Source organism: Physella acuta, unplaced genomic scaffold, assembly GCF_028476545.2.
Source record: "Physella acuta isolate Inbredline_101_S28 unplaced genomic scaffold, ASM2847654v3 ptg001442l, whole genome shotgun sequence".
In the NCBI taxonomy this organism is placed as follows: Eukaryota; Metazoa; Mollusca; class Gastropoda; family Physidae; genus Physella; species Physella acuta.
The window spans coordinates 27,501-48,986 of NW_026732957.1; the positions used below are offsets into that span (position 1 = coordinate 27,501).

At 35.1% G+C, this 21,486-nt stretch overlaps 1 protein-coding gene across 1 annotated transcript in view; it reads right to left on the reverse strand.

The window, feature by feature from the left end:
* The window catches only part of LOC131927888 (uncharacterized), a 23,664-nt gene extending 6,742 nt beyond the window's left edge, over positions 1-16,922 (reverse strand). The window contains exons 1-14 of the mRNA XM_059283758.1: positions 16,842-16,922; positions 16,320-16,511; positions 14,796-14,887; positions 14,024-14,153; positions 13,273-13,587; positions 9,830-9,957; positions 9,110-9,314; positions 6,844-7,143; positions 6,315-6,487; positions 4,385-4,511; positions 3,873-4,004; positions 2,164-2,355; positions 1,282-1,584; positions 472-627 (exon numbers count right to left, since the gene is read on the reverse strand). Of these exons, the coding sequence (XP_059139741.1) occupies positions 472-627; positions 1,282-1,584; positions 2,164-2,355; positions 3,873-4,004; positions 4,385-4,511; positions 6,315-6,487; positions 6,844-7,143; positions 9,110-9,314; positions 9,830-9,957; positions 13,273-13,587; positions 14,024-14,153; positions 14,796-14,887; positions 16,320-16,511; positions 16,842-16,914 (2,518 nt within the window). The 5' untranslated portion in view covers positions 16,915-16,922. The remainder of the gene's footprint in view (positions 1-471; positions 628-1,281; positions 1,585-2,163; positions 2,356-3,872; positions 4,005-4,384; positions 4,512-6,314; positions 6,488-6,843; positions 7,144-9,109; positions 9,315-9,829; positions 9,958-13,272; positions 13,588-14,023; positions 14,154-14,795; positions 14,888-16,319; positions 16,512-16,841) is intronic.
* Between the last annotated feature and the right edge of the window lie 4,564 nt (positions 16,923-21,486).

The window sequence follows — 21,486 nt, forward strand, 5'->3', positions numbered from 1 at the left end:
TTTAAATGATGAAGCTGGACAAAATCAGTCATTATCTTCAAGCCAATCCAGCCCAAATGGGTACCTGGGTTACTTTGTTTTTTCATTAGCGGTTTCAACATTTCACTACATACAATTTTAACATGTCAATCAAACTAAAGAATGTGTTCATATATATATATATATATATATATATATATATATATATATATATATATATATATATAAATATATAAATATATATATATATATATATATATATATATATATATATATATATATATATATATATATATATATATATATACATATATCAGAAATATATAAGTAATACACATGTAATTTGTTAGATTTTACCCAAACACTCGCTTCAAAACTTGTACACTTAGCAAAACAAATGTTTCCAATATTTTTCTGTATATATTTTCTTATAGGTGACTTTTAAATTTTAAATAACAACTAAAAATAAATCGTAAACTATAATCAATTTACCTTTATTAGCAACCGGAGTTGAGCTTTTCTTTCTTCTTCTCCTCAAGACGATTACGACGATGATAGCGATGAAGACGAGGATGATAATAACGACGACCGGTATGACGTACGCACTGACGTTTGCTGTCATGACCTGGCCATCTGACGCAGCTTCATCTAGTGAATATAATCCTTTGGTCAAATTCTTATTAGGTCTAAATTCGTTTGATAGAAAGAAAATTAATCAAATTCACATGAATTTAAAAAATTAATATATATATATATATATATATATATATATATATATATATATATATATATAATCAGAAGTAAATTATGTTCAAATAACTAATGAATACCTTAACGAGATTATTTTAGGTTGTTGGTGTGATTATAACATGATAAGTGTTATAATAATTTTTTTTTTAATTTATAGGATTGTTGTATTTGGCAAGTTATGTATACCGTTAGTTGTTAAAATTATAGATTTTAAATTTAGGATCTCATGTATTAAAGGTTGTTAGCTTTGTAGCAAAAAAAAATGTCTGTATTATTATAGAACAGAGTATAAAAACCTATGGTTTATAAACGGGGAAGTTCAAGTACCCTTCATGACCAGACGGTCTATAATGAAGAACAGACCTTTTTCTGAATACCTGAATAAGTTTCACAAAGAATATGAGTATTCAACACTAAATTGAGTTCAGGTACTTATTAGAGCTGAGTGGACTCATGACACTTCTGTGGATTCGATCTCTTCAATCGCAGTTTCGTGAATTTCGGTTAAGCGATCCAGCGCTCTACCGCACGACCACGACGTTTACTACTCACCAGCAATAGTTATGTTGACAGATTCACGTGGGCACTCTGTCGCTCCCATGCTGTTGACGGCGCTGATGGTCACGTGATAGACCCCCGGGGAGAGACCCGTCACGTTGTGGTACATGACAGGCTCTGACGCCTCCACCTCACGCCCCACCTCCACCGGGTTATCGTCGTTGGTGCCAGACAGTCGGTGAGCGAGTAGGATGAAGGTCTGGGTCAGTCCACCGTTGAAGCCTGGCTTCCAGGAAAGGGTGTTAATTGCACTGCTGTTTACTACAAGTTGTAGATCACTTGGGCATTGTGGAGGACCTGTACATTTTAAAAAAAATGTATTAGCATTTTAATACTACAATGTCATATATATATATATATATATATATATATATATATATATATATATATATATATATATATATATATATATATATATATATCGGTGCACTGTGTCTCTCCGCTTTTAAGAATCATGACAAGGTACATTCTACTAGGCTGTACACAAAATATAACAAATTATTACCTGACAATGCTTACAAATGGCAACACTAAATCTAGTTTTGCTTTCGGTATGTGTACGTTAATTTTAAAAGAAATATAACCACTATAAGCGAGAAATAAAAAAAAAACGCGTGAGTTGAGTTAACCAGATTTTCCGACCACAGAGTATAAAATTACAGTGTAATAACAATCCGGATTTATCTCTCCGTCTAAAGGTACCCTTTAGAGCTGAGTGTACTCACGGACTTTCTACGGATACCGTTGAACGGATCTGTGTATACTCACGGACTTTCTACGGATACCGCTGAACGGATCTGCGGGTATTCACTGGCTATCTATGGATACCATTAATCGGATGTGGATAAATTCGTGTTAGCAGTTTGTTAAACCTACCTTGTGGTTTGAGCAGGAACTTAAGCGGGTTAGGTCCCAGTTTGTTCTGTGAGTTCAATTCATACAGAATAAACTCTCCAGTCTCGTTCGACTTTAGACCGTTGATCGTGACCTTGACCTCACCCACAGACCAGATGTTTTGGGTATAGTTGATCGTTACATTGTACCTGGATGTTTCGAAGTAATTTATACCTGTGGAATCAGTTTTAATAGATGTGTGTGTAGAGAAATCATTCGGGTAATTTGCAATGTTTATATTCATGAAATGAAGAAACGAGTTAGTTCTGTTTACAACGATTTATGCAATAACAATTTACTCCTCTTGATGACAAACTAATTTACTTCGTGCAATACTTGAAAAATTTCTTTAGAATCAAGTATTTGTTGCCGTATTAAGTGGAAAGTTTCAATTAAAATAGAATGGTCTCTAAGTATAGAAATATACCGTAGATAATGAGCTATATTATTTAACGGGTTAATCGCTAACTTACATAAATTAGTTTCTTATAAAGGTTGTTGAATGTTTTAAATGTTTCTTGCTTTTTTACTTTCTCGTATATACGAAGTATAGAAAAAGTATTGTAATCGTGCACAAAAATCACTTGAAATTTTAACAATTTTCACCGTATTACACCTCAGTCCTTCATCACATCCGAAGTATAGAGGACTTATTTTAATCGGGCAAAAATTATCAATCCAGATTTATCAAAATTAAGAGGTTTTATGCGTAATCCAGTCTGAAACAGTGGGCTTTGCAATTCTCTCCGTATGTCTGTGTGTGTGTGTGTCTGTCCGTGTGTAATCACGATAACTTGAGTACCGTTACAGCTAGGTTGATGAAATTTCATATATAAGTATTTTATCAAAATCGTAGATCCGTATCAACTTTTGAGCGATTTCCGATAACCGGAAGTGGTACTTTTTCTACTTTGAATTTTTCAAAAGCCTATAACTTGAGTACTATTTCGGATAGATAAATGAAATTTCACTTGTAAGTAAAAGATCTAATTCTCTACTTCTGTTAAATTTTGAGTAATTTCCATTGACCGGAAGTAGTTATTAACGCTACTTCCGATTTCTCAAAAAACTAATGTAAATTTTAAAAGTACTAATACTATTGCGCACTATTATGCACTTTTTTAATTTAGCGTTCACTTGATGTGCAATTCTTTTGTCTACGAGATTTTATTCTATTTTTAAAACTTTAAGTATTTAAAATGGATTAAAAATCATGTCGCCCGAGTTCCCATCACTGTTGTTTTATATAAGAATATTCGAGAAAGTTTAGGGGAGATCACTCCCGGTTCATTTAAATATAGAAATAAATGTGTATAAAACATTTGGAAAACTAACTCTCCCCTCGTCTGTTATTAAACAGTATGCTTGAAGCAACATACGGTATAACTAAAATGCAAATGTGTTGCGCTAAAATAATATAAGAGCTATAAACATTTCATTGATATATGTAAATGATAAGGGTATTTTTTATGAAGTTTATAAAAATGTCATAAAACATAAAAAAAAATAAACTTGAAAGATATTAATTAAAACCATTTCGCTACCTGGCATATTCTTCCAACTGGGTGGGTTTTGAAATTTTGAATTTTGAATTTTTCATGTCATAATATTTACGTATTAAGACTTAATTGACCTTTCAACTAAGTCCAAGTATGGAAGCCTACTGCAGAATGAACGTACTACATAGTTACCTCTATACAACAGAAACTTAAAAGGCTCTGGATTGGCTATAAAACACAGGCGTACGTCTATCACTTTATTGACTGCTACGCCAAAAGTTGGTTTTTGGTCGCCATTGTTTCCGTTACAGTGTTCGGGAGAACCTGCAGAGTAATTAATGTATTTATATCTTTATATATCTAAACATATCTTTATATTATATACCTTATATATATATATATATATATATATATATATATATATATATATATATATATATATATATATATATATATATATATATATAAAGATATATATCTATATATATATATATATATATATATATATATATATATATATATATATATAATGTATAATATACCTAGATATACATATTTATATAAAATAAAAGAATTAGTTGTATATGCATATATTATTTTATTTGTTAATAGAGAGACGGAGAGATCCAAGAGATAACTCAGTGTTCTGATACCTACATTTGACTTTTAGTGCCAAAGAGATAACCCAGTGTAATGATACCTACATTTGACTTTTAATGCCAAAGACATCTGATGACTCTCAAAGTTGTACATGCTGGTGGTGATACAAACGTACCGCCCCGAACTGTTGCAGGCGGTTCTCAAGTTGTAGACGAGGTTCAGACCTGTCACCTACAGCACAATGTTATGCAGATAAAATAACCTTACACAGTGGTGTTGCTTGTCGGGTGTCACCAGATGCGACACCTCATGGTGTCACCCCCTTTTTTTACTATACATCGTTCACTTGTTTTCACCCCCCCCCCCCCCCCCCCACAATCTACCCCCTTCCGGTAAAAAGCTTTTAACTGTTCACATTTAATACTAATGATGTTTATCTCTAGTCGGTTGTTAATACAGCTGGGTGTAACATTGTTTTATCTATACATTGCATGTTTACTTTATAGTGTCATTCCCCTCCCCCTCCTGCTTTGTCGGGGTCATACATTTGTACTTCAACTACTTGTAAAATCTAATCAATCATCCATTCAACTGAAAAAAAATCGTTTAATTATTATATCTTCCTTTTTTTCTAGGCATCACCTCCCAAAATGGTGTCACCCTTTGCAGTCCGCACCCCCCCCCCCCTCGCCTTCGCCTTTTCGACGCCACTGAACTGTGTAATCATGGGGAGTTAATATTAATCCGTACACGGAAAGACAGAATATTTGAACATGTCGAATAGACGAGAAGTGAAGTTCTCTATATAGGCCCTACATCATATTTGAATAAACAAGCAATTTATTCTATCAAATTCATGGTATTTTTTTTTCCGTAACAGAAAAATAATCAATCAGAATTTTGTATTATTAGGTGTATAAAAAACAACTGAAGTAGGCCTCATTTTGTAAAATCCTGGCGGTCTATACAATTAATTAATTCATCATTACCATTCCTCTTCACTAATTCTGGATATAGAACTGTTACAAAATCACATCTCTACTTCGTACTCTGTGTGTTTATAGTTGATCTATAGGGTTGGTAAGTAGGTCACCAACCAGTACTACGGCTCAACAAAACCTGCATGAGCCATAGAACTGTTTATTGACCTACTTACCAGCCCTATTGCAACGACTATATGATAAGATGGGATTGGTTGGTCAGCTGAGCCGCCTCTTCTATTTTTAACATATATCTGCTACATATCCAAAGCCTCAAGACTTACACGTCTAATTGACTTGAACCCGGAACCTTTCGAATTAGTGGACGTGTGTTCTACTGAACCATCCCAATGTGTTAAAACATACGCAGTTTTAAATATTCAGTGGTGGTCAGCGTAATCGGGTAGGTTTAGCCTATGATTCAGTAGCGGGGGGGGGGGGGGGCGGGGGGGGACATATGTTCCCGGGCACCGACCTTAGGGGGCGCTAAAATGGGTTGGAAAAATAAATTGAAAGGTTGAGGGGGGGGTGCAAATTGAAAGTTTGAGGGGGGTGAAAATCGAAATCTTGAGGGGGGCGTGCAAATCGAAAGTTTGTCCCCGGGCGCCGGGAAGGGTCGCTACGCCTCTGCTATGATTACTGAACCAAAAAGTCCCGAGTTCGAACCTCCGGGCAGATTAGGCTCGATAGGTAGGGCCAGCAGATCTTCTTGGAGAAAAAACGCCAAAATGAACCAACTTCCTCTTTGTAGTTTGTTTTGATTGGACATAAATTATGGAAGAATTCAAAAAACAAAAGTAGGCTGAAATCGGAGTCAACGATCTATATATGACGCATAACAAGTTGACACGTAATACTTAATTGTGTTGGAGCGAATACCTTACAACACTAGAATTAAAAACGAAGAAGAAGAAGTTAAGCATTTCAATTATGGAATGATGGAATTTTTAAACACTTGAAATATTTTCTAGGTATTTTTAAAAATATTTAAAACGTAGAAACGGCTTTTTAAGTATACACAAGATCGAAAACATTATTCTAGTTGGGTACTCACGTTTTGCAACAGTTTCAAATTACCCATGTAGTTTGAATGGTACAGCTCAATTCTCGACTCAGCTGTTCCTGATACCTTGCACTGTATGGATACATCTCTATTCTCTTGAACATCTTCAGATGATATTGGTCCATACCAGTTGAAGAGTCCAAATGAGCTGACACTAGATGGATCTGTGTATATGAAAAGGCTTTCAAATAAAATCATGTCTCATATATATATATATATATATATATATATATATATATATATATATATATATATATATATATATATATATATATATATATATATATATATATATATATATATATACATATATATATACATATATATATATATATATATATATATAAATACATATATATATATATATATATATATATATATATATATATATATATATATATATATATATATATATATATATATATGAGACATGATTTTATTTGAAAGCCTTTTCATATATATATATATGGTATTACATATTATGGTATTTTATACGGTATTATAATATAAACTGGCTTACATATAACAGTGAATCGTATAACACTTGTCAAGCTGTAGCCCGTAATATGCTCGCCTCTACACTGACACGTTTTCCCATCCGCTCGACGATTGGCCATAATGGCCAGCTCCACCTTTGGGCCAAGCTCAGACACCGTTGGCCCCCAAACGGCATTATCACAGGTCAGGTGCGTCTTGTACACGGCAGGTGTGCCGCCGTGTATGGTGCAGGTAAAGCTGACGGATTGGTCCTCTCTGAGGGTCAGTTCTGTGACGTTGGTACCGGTGGTGTCAGTAAATACAGGCGGGTCTGGAGGGGGTGCTGGAATTATAAACATAAGTCATTACACTTATGCAGACTGGACTTAGTTTTATTATTATGGTACGTGTTTCTGTTATTGATCTATCGTTATGTTCTAAATTTGAGTTTCTGTTTTTTAAGTTTTACTTTTAAAAGTTGGTTTGCATCGACAAAGCTCTTACAAATAGCTAAAAGTTTTCCCTAATATATTGTGTTAGGTTTTCTAATTAGGGTAATTAAATCACGCTAGACACGTTTTGAGTCCTAGACTAAAACATATATCTACTCCCTCTTATAAAACATGTGTATGCGCCTTAAGTAAAAATATTGAGACGCTGTTTTTATGTTTTTGTTACAATTGATTTTTTGTAGTTAAATGTTTATATTTTTATGCAAATGATATCTAGAAACTATTATGATTTAAGGCCTTTTTTGCATCGTATCAAAAACCAAATATTAAGCCTCAATATTAGTTATCAGTAATGCAAACCCGAAATGTCGTACTTCCTAGATCTGTCTTAATTAATTTATACCATCCAAAACGTGTTCATTTTACATTTGCTGTTTCTTAAACAGTGTTTTGTATTACGTGGTGATATTTTAATTTCAAGATGGTGTTACCATATAATATTCATCTACACCGCGTTAATGTTTTAGCCCTATATAAATTCCAATATACGATAAAGGAAAATTAAATACCCAATTTGACCAAAATTTGTCAGAGAATATAATTTTCCCGGTTACTAAATACAATTATAATTAAGCGTTTTTCTTAAAATACGTAGAACATCTTTATAATAAATCGGTTCAAAAAATTCTTTTACTTAGAGCAATAGATTGGCGATCCCTAAATTATGATTAACACTATTTAAATGTTCTAAGATGTAAGTATAACAATGTCGAAAACCACTCCTTGTATGTTGAGTGCATGGGAAAATGTATTAAAAGCTGTCGATGGATGTATGGTAAAATATATTAGAAGACGGCGATGAGTGTTTGGGAAAATATATTAGAAGATATCGATGAGTGGACTGGACAATATTTTTGCAGCTGTCGACGGGTGCTTGAGAATAGTGACGTCTAACGGGATGTTGTGTTAACATTCACACCATGCGCGTCATGCGCTACATCCGCTGTGTATGGTCTTGTCTTACTAAACTGCTGGTTAAAGTTTTACACCATTATTTTAATATAATCTACTTTTTAGGGTCTGGGGCAAATAATATGCGATTCAATTCACTCTTGATGTTGTATTAAAATGTAGGGTTACCCGACTTGAAATATTAGAGTTATCTGCACATCATACGGAAAATTTGTTGTAAGCCATTCATAATAAAGTTGGCTTTAGAATTGAATACTTTTATAGACACAGAAAAACAAATTACAATATTTTAAAGCGGAAATTGAATGTTTTAAGTAATTACAATGATTCAAGCTTCTCAAAACAAAATGTGTTCAAAACATAATCAATGGTTTTTACAGTCAATCATTTATATGTATATACACTTTCTAGTCATTAATCAAATTTGGTATAAGATTTGATTGTAAATTAAAACTTAGCAATATTTGTTAATTTGTTTCCTTTTGAAAATTGTGTTCACACTACGAAAGGGCGTGGACTGGTGGTATCTAACTTACCTAGCAGAACAAAAACATAAATATTTTAAACACAATAAATGATTTTACACTAAATCATTTATATTAAAATACACTTTTTGGGCATTAATTTATCAAATCTTATTGAAAGTTTATTTTACAACAGAATTTTTTATCATTATTTTTACTATAGATTAAAAAAAAAATAAAACACGAAAAGTTTATTTAATTAAAGAGAATTTATGCTCATTATTTTATTATAGGTAAAAAAAAAAATAAACACGATCGTAAATTATAAGTTAGCATGTTTTGTTAATCTATTGTGACTTTATGAAAATAGTGTTAAAACAATACAAAACTAAATCATGTACATGATGGCATCTATACTTACCTAATGTTACAACATGGTCTTTCGACACTGACAGGGACTTAGGCACTGGTGAGAAACTAGGAGTCATGGTCACCGTGAACGTGTAGGCGCCAGAAGGGAAGGAACTCAGTCTTAGGGTGGCCGAACATTCCGTTCTTATGTAGGTGTGTCCATACACGATAAAACTCTCGTGATCTGTTTTAGTTTGAGAGTTGCTCAACTTGACCTGATCAATGATGTAGATCTTTATAATTTTTAAACATTCAAAATTTTTAAACGCTCTAATGATTCCAAAATTAGTACTTATAGTAAATTCGTTGATAAATTGTACTATTTAGACCTCCATGTCAGAGGCCTAACCTCTACCACTCGACCAGCCCATTCCTTATACAATTATTCATATTGGAGCTTTAAGAAATATCTTTATTTTGTTAGTGTTGTAATGAAGCTTTAAATGTTATTATATTTTCTTTATATAACAATAAAAAGTAGTTTATATTCTTTATAATATTGGCTAGTATTTATAAATAAAACCATCACGAAAATATAGACCTGTTTATGATAGGATATGCTCTTTTACGACAGTGTGGGAAACTATTTAACAGCGTTGCTAGCAAGAAATAAATTAGCCGTACCTTTGCTAGTGAGTTGGTTTGATACGACAGTGGATGAGGGTTATATTACTAAACCGTCGGATAAACTATTTAACAGCGTAGCTAGCAAGAAATAAATTAGCCGTACCTTAGATTGTGAGTTGATTTGATACAACCATTCGCACGTTGCTTCAGGATAGACTTGAGCGGTGAAACACGTGACCTCTATGTAAGTATTATACACCATGTGGCTACATACAGGAGGGTCTGCTGGCACTTTAAAATATATATATATATATATATATATATATATATATATATATATATATATATATATATATATATATATATATATGCTTGTGTGTAGGCTATAACAGTGTGTATAAATTTGTATATAGAAATATATATGCAACGCATGTTTAATTATATTAAAACTTTTTAAAGTAAATTGATGATTTAGAAGTGCTGAGATTACTGTTAGGTACTGTATTACATGTCATTACACATAACTCACACAGTACTTACAAGATGTCATTACACATAACTCATCCAGTACGTGCAAGATGTCATTACACATAATTCACCCAGTACATGTCAGTACACATAATTCATCCAGTACGTGCAAGATGTCATTACATAACTCACCCAGTACATGTCATTACACATAACTCACCCAGTGCATTTTATTACACATAACTAACCCAGTACATGTCATTACACATAACTCACCCAGTACATGTTATTACACATAACTCACCCAGTACATGTCATTACACATAACTCACCCAGTGCATGTCATTACACATAACTCACCCAGTACATGTCAATACACATAACTCACCAAGTCAATGCCAGTACACATAACTCACCAAGTCCATGTCATTACACATAACTCATCCAGTACATGTCATTACGCATAACTCACCCAGTACATGTCATTACACATAACTCACCCAGTAATTGTCATTACACATAATTCATCCAGTACGTGCAAGATGTCATTACAAATAACTCACCCATTACATGTCATTACACATAACTCACCCAGTACATGTCATTACACATAACTCACCCAGTAATTGTCATTACACATAACTAACCCAGTAAATGTCATTACATATAACTCACCCAGTACATGTCATTACACATAACTCACCCAGAACTTACATGATGTCATTACACATAACTCACCCAGTACATGTCATTACACATAACTCACCCAGTACATGTCATTACACATAACTCACAAAGTACATGTCATTACACATAACTCACCCAGTACATGTCATTACACATAACTCACCCAGTACATGTCATTACACATAACTCACCCAGTACATGTCATTACACATAACTCACCCAGTACATGTCATTACACATAACTCACCCAGTGCATGTCATTACACATAACTCACCCAGTACATGTCAATACACATAACTCACCAAGTCAATGTCATTACACATAACTCACCAAGTCCATGTCATTACACATAACTCACCCAGTACATGTCATTACGCATAACTCACCCAGTACATGTCATTACACATAACTCACCAAGTCCATGTCATTACACATAACTCACCCAGTACATGTCATTACGCATAACTCACCCAGTACATGTCATTACACATAACTCACCAAATAATTGTCATTACACATAACTAACCCAGTCCATGTCATTACACATAACTCACCCAGTACATGTCATTACACATAACTCACCCAGTAGATGTCATTACACATAAATCACCCATTACATGTCATTACACATAATTCATCCAGTACGTGCAAGATGTCATTACACATAACTCACCCAGTACATGTCATTACACATAACTCACCCAGTACATTTCAGTACACATAATTCATCCAGTACGTGCAAGATGTCTTTACACATAACTCACCCAGTACATGTCATTACACATAACTCACCCAGTACATGTCATTACACATAACTCACCCAGTACATGTCAGTACACATAATTCATCCAGTACGTGCAAGATGTCTTTACACATAACTCACCCAGTACATGTCATTACACATAACTCACCCAGTACATGTCATTACACATAACTCACACAGTACATGTCAGTACACATAACTCACCCAGTACATGTCAGTACACATAATTCATCCAGTACGTGCAAGATGTCATTACACATAACTCACCCAGTACATGTCATTACACATAACTCACCCAGTACATGTCATTACACATAACTCACCCAGTACATGTCAATACACATAATTCATCCAGTACGTGCAAGATGTCATTACACATAACTCATCCAGTGCATGTCATTACACATAACTCACCCAGTCCATGTCATTACACATAACTCACCCAGTACATGTCATTACACATAACTAACCCAGTACATGTCATGACACATAACTCACCCAGTACATGTCATTACACATAACTAACTCAGTCCATGTCATTACACATAACTCACCCAGTACATGTCATTACACATAACTCACCCAGTACATGTCATTACACATAACTCACCCAGTACATGTCATTACACATAACTCACCCAGTACATGTCATTACATATAACTCACCCAGTACATGTCAGTACACATAATTCATCCAGTACGTGCAAGATGTCTTTACACATAACTCACCCAGTACATGTCATTACACATAACTCACCCAGTACATGTCATTACACATAACTCACCCAGTACATGTCAGTACACATAATTCATCCAGTACGTGCAAGATGTCTTTACACATAACTCACCCAGTACATGTCATTACACATAACTCACCCAGTACATGTCATTACACATAACTCACACAGTACATGTCAGTACACATAACTCACCCAGTACATGTCAGTACACATAATTCATCCAGTACGTGCAAGATGTCATTACACATAACTCACCCAGTACATGTCATTACACATAACTCACCCAGTACATGTCATTACACATAACTCACCCAGTACATGTCATTACACATAACTCACCCAGTACATGTCAATACACATAATTCATCCAGTACGTGCAAGATGTCATTACACATAACTCATCCAGTGCATGTCATTACACATAACTCACCCAGTCCATGTCATTACACATAACTCACCCAGTACATGTCATTACACATAACTAACCCAGTACATGTCATGACACATAACTCACCCAGTACATGTCATTACACATAACTAACTCAGTCCATGTCATTACACATAACTCACCCAGTACATGTCATTACACATAACTCACCCAGTACATGTCATTACACATAACTCACCCAGTACATGTCATTACACATAACTCACCCAGTACATGTCATTACATATAACTCACCCAGTACATATCACTACACATAATTCATCCAGTACATGTCATTACACATAACTGACCCCTACATGTGATTACACATAACTCACCCAGTGCATGTCATTACACATAACTCTCCCAGTACATGTTATTACACATAACTCATCCAGTACATGTGATTACACATAACTCACCCATTACATGTCATTACACATAACTCACCCAGTACTTACAAGATGTCATTACACAATACTTTCCCACTACATACATGATATCACTACACATAACTCACCTAATACTTGCAAGATGCACGAATCTCTCGCAACATAACTGCTCCCGGCAAACTGAATGGCACATGTCCAGTTGCCCTCATGGTCTCGAATGACGCTAGGTATCGTGACTGTTGTGGTCCCACTCCTGACCACAGCATCATACTGCAGGGTGGATGTGCAGCTTGACGGCCCACAGCGGGCCACAAACTCGCCATCTTTGGTCAAAGATGTACTCTTCAATATAGAGGGGTCCCGCAAGTTGACAACGCAAGCAATTTTGTGGTCTAAGTCACCGATTTGCGCAGGTGGACACGTCATTTTGGCTTCGGGTAAGACTTTAAGAAAAATAAATATAAAGCAGATAATTAGAAATGTTTAGAAGGGGTATAGGGCTTGTAAGTCTACGGTCTCGAAATCTACTAGCTGCATAGTAAGAGAACGAGAAGTTGTGACCTACTTACAAGCCCTATTGGACATTACCGAAGTTGGTGACACCGCTGCCTACCGAAGTGGGTGATGCCAAGGGTTAACGAAGTGGGTACTACCAGTGGGTAACTCAAGACTTAATTTTTCAAAGAACACTCATTACGTGTTAACATGAAAAGCTCCCTATGGTTTTAGTCTCATAAATTTAATATATGTCTGAGTGGGGGTGACACACTGGGCTACCGAAATGAGTGACACCCGACCTAGTGACGCCCCTGACTCTAAAAACACTCACAATTTGCTCACATGTTAAATTACGTTTTAATTAAATTAATTACTGTTTACCTGCTTCGACTTGACAAATAAACCTCTCCTGCTGACCACTGTGTTCCCTCCAACCGTTGCTCTCTATAACTACACTACGCAGTCCAGGGTTTTGTGTGAAAGGTTTTGCCCATCCAAAATACGTCACCTCCTGACAAAAATAAGAAAAAAAAACGTATTTGTAATTGTATGCTAATTAATTTTCTCTATAGTTGATTACACAAAGTAAACAAGCAGAATGGGAATTCGCGCTCACAAGCTTGCACGCCAAAAACTGAACATGAGTCCATGTAGTTTTAATGTGTACCCAGCATTTATTAAGCGGTGAGTTAAGCAACGACACAAAATTATTTTTAGAAAATAATACCTTAGATGTGGGGGTTAGAAAAAAGAATCTTGTATGCGCATGTGCTGATACTATCAAGGATTTTGAATGGTAACCCATTATTTTCCTCTTTAAAACACATGTACAATATTTTGTTGGTATTTGACTACCATTCAGCAAACTAAGACATACTTGCACTGTTTTTTGCATGATAAACAATTAACCATAATAGGGAAACAGACCCCCCCCCAAACACACGATGAAAGTCTACAGATCCCCCCTCGAACGAAATGAAATGTATATAGACAACATGTACTATTATTAGTGTCCGCCCCCCCCCCCCCCTTTCGGAAAGTTTAGTCCGTAATCTGTATTTTAATATGTTATTGGAGTAACAGTAAAAATATTATTAAAAAAATAAAACTAGTTTTTCCGTCGTGGTAATAATTTTTAAAAAAAAGTTGCAACCTCTTGAATTTCGTCCCATCGAAAGACGCCTTGAATCGCGCGGTCGTTCAATCCTATCAAAGCTGTATTCACGCCGTTCCTTCTTAGATAATCTAAATTAAAACAAAAACAGCACATTGAATAAAATAATGTTTCACTTAATAAACATTGTGGGAAGGCGTGGTCAAAAGGTTGAGCGCTTGGCTGATATCCCGAATGCCTCGAGTTCGGATCTCTGTGACTTAAGTCCTGTAGAACGTCCATGACTACACGTAGCTCTGATGGTTACCTGACTTACGTTGGAGAAAGTAAAGGCGGCTGGGCGATAACCACACCAACTGACGTCAAGAAAGACGTGGTGGATCCCTACGTCTAAAGAGGAATCTTTACTTTATTATGGGTTTAACGGGTTAGTGGTGTGTATGTTCTTGTAGGTGTTTTGTCAACACAGGTTGTAAGGTATAGGTAGCTCTTCGGTGTAGAAGGCGGCATAGTCGAGCGAGTAAAGCCCTCTGTAGATGAACCGATGTATTCTCATGTGTGTTAATCAGTATATTTTGTCTATAGAATTGTATTGATATTGACGTAACTTGTATTTTGTATTTATTGTGAACTATAATGGTTTTAAAAAATGTTTAAGCGGGAGTAGTAAACTAAATTGAAACATCTTTAGGAGGGGGGGGGGAGAGGTAGACCGGTTGTAAATTAAAACAACTTTTGTTTGGTGTGGCGGGAGGGGGAGGGATTGACATGGTGTAACACTGTAAAGTTACTCATTTTTTTGTGTTGGGGGAGTAGACAAAGTGTATATTGATATATTTTTTTGTGTGTGGGGGAGTTGACAGAATGTAAATTGAGAAAAAAATGTCGTTAAATTAGGTCTACTTGTTAAACCGATCATGTATCAATGACTTACCTGGTTATGTAGATGGGCTAGGAAAGATTCTCAGGGAATATAGAAAAGAGAGCTGACTTTGAGTCTCACAAGGAACAACGAAACACAAATGTAATTTATTCACCACGAAGACCGACATACAGTATTTTGTCGATATTCGAATTCTCTCATATTTTAAATCGTACGACCTCAATGTTAAGTGAAATTACATCGTAAGAGAGTAGTAACATTATCAAAATTGTATCTAATGATCCTTTTAAACTGGATGAGTAGCACAGTTCTAAGACATTGCATCCTTAACGAACACGATTTTCGGCTAGCTTTTTATCGTTTAGATCGGTCTCGTTCAATAAAATATTATAAGTATTTTTTAAAATTATATTTAAGTAGTTTAAAACTATTTGTAAAGGTTTCACGGGGTATTTTCACTAGTAATATCGACTTGCTTTATACTGAAGATCTTTCAGACGTTTATTAGAAGAAGAAAACATCGTATTATTCTTGAATAAATTAATTGAAGTACGTGAAGCTACATCGTGTGACACCGGGTGACACCATTTATGGGGTGTGACACCATGGCGAAAGTTGCAAAATATGTAGAAGAAATATGGTTTTTGCCAGTTTAATTGATGATTATTGGAGTTACCTACCCTTAACAAAGTTGTCTGTCACACTATCGTAGATTCTCACAAGATATCCTTTCTTGGAGTTATCCTTTCCCCCCGAAACGTTTCTTTGACAGAAAGATTTGGCCTGCACATAGTTTTCCTTTCTCTCAAACAGTTTTAGACACGTCCGGGTGTGGTCGTGATATTCCATATCAGGAGAACAAAAGGATGATTCTGGGAAGTCAAAAATGGCAATACAAATTCCATTTTACCGGTTTGTCTCTTTTTGCGTCTGAGTGTGTGTGTAGTTATGTCAATCTGCATGTCTATGTGTTTGTATTTCTGTCCGTCTGCGTGTCTGTGTGTGTGTATTTCTGTAGGTCTGCGTGTCTCGGTGTGTGTATGTCTGTCCGTCTGTGTGTCTCTGAGTGTATTTCTGTCAGTGTGTCTGTGTGTCTGTTTCTATTTCCCTATGTGTGTCTCTGTATGTGTATGTCTGTACGTCTGCATGTCTGCCTATCTATCAGTTTATGATTCTATCTTAAAGTATAGACGCTTCATTACCTGATATGCAAAACACAGATGACAGAAGAAAGCAAACGTATATTATATTATCCATTACGTGAAAAAATTGCATGAAAACGTTTTAACTCTCCTCTGTTCGCAAGAATGAGATATGCATAGGATCAGCTGATGTGGTATTTTTTAATTATTTTTTTGAAATTATCTCTAATGTATTAAATAAAAGCTATGTTGTTGTTTTACATTATGCTATTTCATTGAGAAATATCATCAGCCTGGTAGTTTATCCACAATCAACAATTAATGTGCAGCTTCACTATCAAATGCTAGGTAAATTTACTATCAACAGTTAGCTAAGTACTTCAGAATCAGCAGTAAGGTAAGTACTTCAATATCAACAGTTAGATAAATAATTCATTATCAACATTACAGTAATTATTTCGTTATCAACAGTTAGGTCTATCAACATAAAATCACTAGAAATAGTTAGATAAGTACTTCATTATCAACAGTAAGATAAGCACTTCATTTTTAAAAGTTAGGTCTATACACTATCAACAGTTGTATAAATCCATTAGAAAGAGGTACGTCCACTATCAACATTTACAGAACTACTTCACTATCAAATGGATAAATCCACTTTCAACATTTAGAGAACTACTCCAATATCAAATGTTGGATAAATCCACTTTCAACATTTAAAGAACAAATCCACTATCAACAGTTCAATAACTAAACCAAATAAAACATTCGGATGACTAACACTTCTATTAATTATGAAATGAATGCATTATCAACATTCGAATAACAACCACTATTAATAGTTATTTAAAGACCGCAATATCAACATTCGAATAACAACCACTATTAATAGTTATTTAAAGACTGCAATATCAACATTCAGACTGAAGCTACAAAGCCCAACACACCAGAAATAAAAACACATATCATCCTATGGTGAGCTATATGACATCCTACACATCAATGAGATCGCCTGAACGTTAGGCCGTCTGTACACTTAACACAGTAAACGTGTCATATCCTTTTTCCTTAAGTGTAGGGTTCTTGACACTAGCTGTCATCCCTTAACATTCAGACAAATACATGGAGTGGGGAGAGATTTAAGTCACCTTCTAACATAGATGGAGTAGAAATAGCTTTTAGTCATCTTCTAACATACTGGTTAAAACAAGAGTGAGGATAGCTTTAAGTCACATTCTAACATACATGGACTGGGAATAGCTTTAAGTCACCTTCTAACATGCATAAAGTGGGGATAGCTTTAAGTCAACTTCTAGCATACTGGCAAAAACAAGAATGAGAATAGCTTTAAGTCACTTTCTAACATAGTTGCTAATGCAAGAGTAAAGATAGCTTTTAAAATTGGTTGCATGCACCACATGGGTGGACTCAGTGACGTAGCGAGGTCGGGTATCACCCGGTGCGGCACTTAATTGTGTCACCCCCCCCCCCCCCCCCCAGAGACGTAGCGACCCTTCACGGGGACAAACTTTCAACTTTCTATTTGCACCCCCCCCCCCCCTTTCTCAAACTTGCGATTTGCACCCCCCTCTAACTTTCGATTTACACCTCTTAAAAGACTATTTAACACTCGAATTAATCACTTAAGTGGAATTATCATTTTTCTCTATATATTTTGCTATTTTTTGCCTTGGTGTCCCCCCCCCCCCCCTAAATGGTGTCACCCGGTGCGGTCTGCACACCACGCCCCCCCCCCCCCCCTCTCGCTACGCCACTGGGTGGACTGTCTGTGACAGAAGTCATGGAAATCTTGGAAGGTGCCCCTAACGTTAGGGGCATAAGTACATAAGTATATAAGTACATAAGTACATACGTACGTAAGTACATAAGTACATAAGTAGATAAGGGCCCACCGGGACTTTTTCCTGTTAGACCACCGGGATTCCCACAGCTAGACTGGCCGGCTGAGGAGGAAGCTTTTTTTTAACTGTTTATATGCGCTTTATATGTGTTTTTAATGTATTGTTCTGTTATTGTTTTATCTGGATAGGAAAGTATGCAACATTAAACTTTAGTAGCAGTATGATAGTTAATATCCAGTGCATATCAGTACAATATAAAAGGTATGCCTAGTCTTTTCATATCCCATCATATATTTTGCAAAGTGAACTTTTTTTAAAGTGTAAAATATCAAAGCCACAGTTTGAGTGACGAGGCTGAGTGCAGTCTACTGTGGAGTTGTAACCAGTGTTAAAACGCCGTGTACTTAACTCCACATCCGTTGACTCTTAACACTTCAATGGTAGTTGCATCTAACTAGTACACACACGCGAGCTGTGTTTTAAAAACCTGTGTACCTCTTGTCTATGCTAGGGCGGGGGGATAGTTTTATATTCTTCTCAATAATGATGTTTATGGCATGAAAATTGAAACATGTTTAAAGAACTTTTTAAACTTTTAGATACTTACTAGACGACCCAGTTTCCAGTTCGGAAACGGTCCATCTGCTGCACTGCACAACACATAGCGATATCACATTATGCCAACCCCACAATTTATAACCATTTAACCCCAAATAAATCCCTGTTCTTTGACACAAACTCCCGCCCAATTCCTCGGGACATCCACTTATAATGTTCATAAGAGTGTGTGTGTGTGGGAGGGGGGGGGGGGGGTCATATTGAAATAGAGTTTTGTAGACGCTTGCAGAAGGTGAGGGGTTGGGGGTAGGTTGGTTTAGAAGTAACATTCACACATTAAATATAACATTCGCATACTACTACCATTAGAAAGCAATATATATATATATATATATATATATATATATATATATATATATATATATATATATATATATATATATATATATATATATATATATATATATATATATATATATATATTTATGTATTAATCAACGAAACACCGAATTAATTTATTATGATCTTGTCAAGAATATCGCCGCCAAAAATTACCCCCCCCCCCCCCCCACTCCCTTAAATGAATTGTAAAAAAAGAGGATATGAAACTTGTGCATTCCTTTTACTATTGTGTTAAAGACCTTCAGCTTAATCCTAAAGAGGTTCATATTCCTTTTACTATTGTTTTAAAGACCTTCAGGTTAATCCTAACTTGATCAACACAAGTTTTTGGTCTTGTTAAGTCTAAGCTCCCCTTACCAGTACTTAGAATTTTCGCTTTTCTTCTTAAACGTACCTTATAAAACCTGGAGTATTTTATACACAGCTCATAGCCTCGTTAGTTGGGTGTGTCAGGAATACAGTGGTGTATTCATACCACACGATAATGCAAATTTCGTGGGTAATGTGCACATTTCTTCTTGTCCCATCGTTTCGACGAACAAACCACAACCTATATTCAAAATCTGTAATGAGAGGATTGCTTTAAGTCTTGCTTATCATCATTGGTTACACAAACCATATACTTTATTAAAAAATACCTTTCTTTCATCTTAATATATAAAAAGCCCCTATGCGCATATCCACAACAATGCGACGCAAATCCAAGGGACGTGTTTCAGCCAACCGTGGGCAGCTCTGATAGTAATTAGATACAAGCTAGTTATAGAACAGTTTTATGTGATTTTTTATTCTTCCTACATGCTATTGCTTTATTTTAAAATTTTAGTGTAAAAATAGACTCTAAGACTGGGAGCTATCATTCTTATCATTAAACACAAAAACACAACTGGCCCATGGGTGACTCACACCAAAAAGATTAGTCATCTTGACGTGACCGATGACGAAGACGAATAAAAATAAAAACTTTAACTTAACTGTTGCGTTAAATATTAACTGTGTTGATCCTGACAATTACCTGGGCAGTCTATTGATGTGTAATGGTTATTCGACCGTTACGCCGCACACAGTAATTGCTATTTTATCACCATACAACTACAGCTGAAATCAATTCCGTCAAGCGGTTATAAACGGACAATAAAAATTTATAGATTCTCTGTGTAAAGGAACGTTTATAGTTACGACGTAACTAACACAGTGTAACGACCGACGTCAACATCTTAAAACGTACATAACCGAAGTGAATTTTAAATTACGATACAACAGAAAAAGATGCTATAAAAATAGAATTTAAAAAATGCAGAAAAATAAAAAAGAATATTTAAATCTTATTGGTGGGAAATCCCAAAAAAATAATTAAATATTGTTTTTGAGCGATAACATAAACATACAAAATATTTAGATATTGAGAAATAAAAATCCAACATAAGGAAATGCGACAGAAAATATGTGAACACTTGTTTCCTTTATATAATAGGTTTTATTGTATACACTAAACATATAGACTATGTATCGAAATGTGTACATTACGTATTCTCGTTGAAAGCAAGAATACCTAACAATTTTTTCCAAAAATGTAACTTATTTTCACGAAAATTCTTAAACAAAATTTATATTACGTTAAAAAAATATATGTATTTTTCGATATAAAAAATTATCTTTTCGAACCTGAGGGTCCATGTGGTAGGTTACCTATTTCGGTGACTTAGTAATTTGAAGGGATAGTATGGTCTACACTATGCCCAGCCGCGTTTGGTTTTCCTATAGCGAGTTATGTACCCGTCAGAGCTGGGTAGATCCAGGAGCATTCCAATTGATTTCCACCAAGATTCAAATTCGAGACTTTTAGGCCAACCCGTAACACATTTTTTATCGATATAGTACGA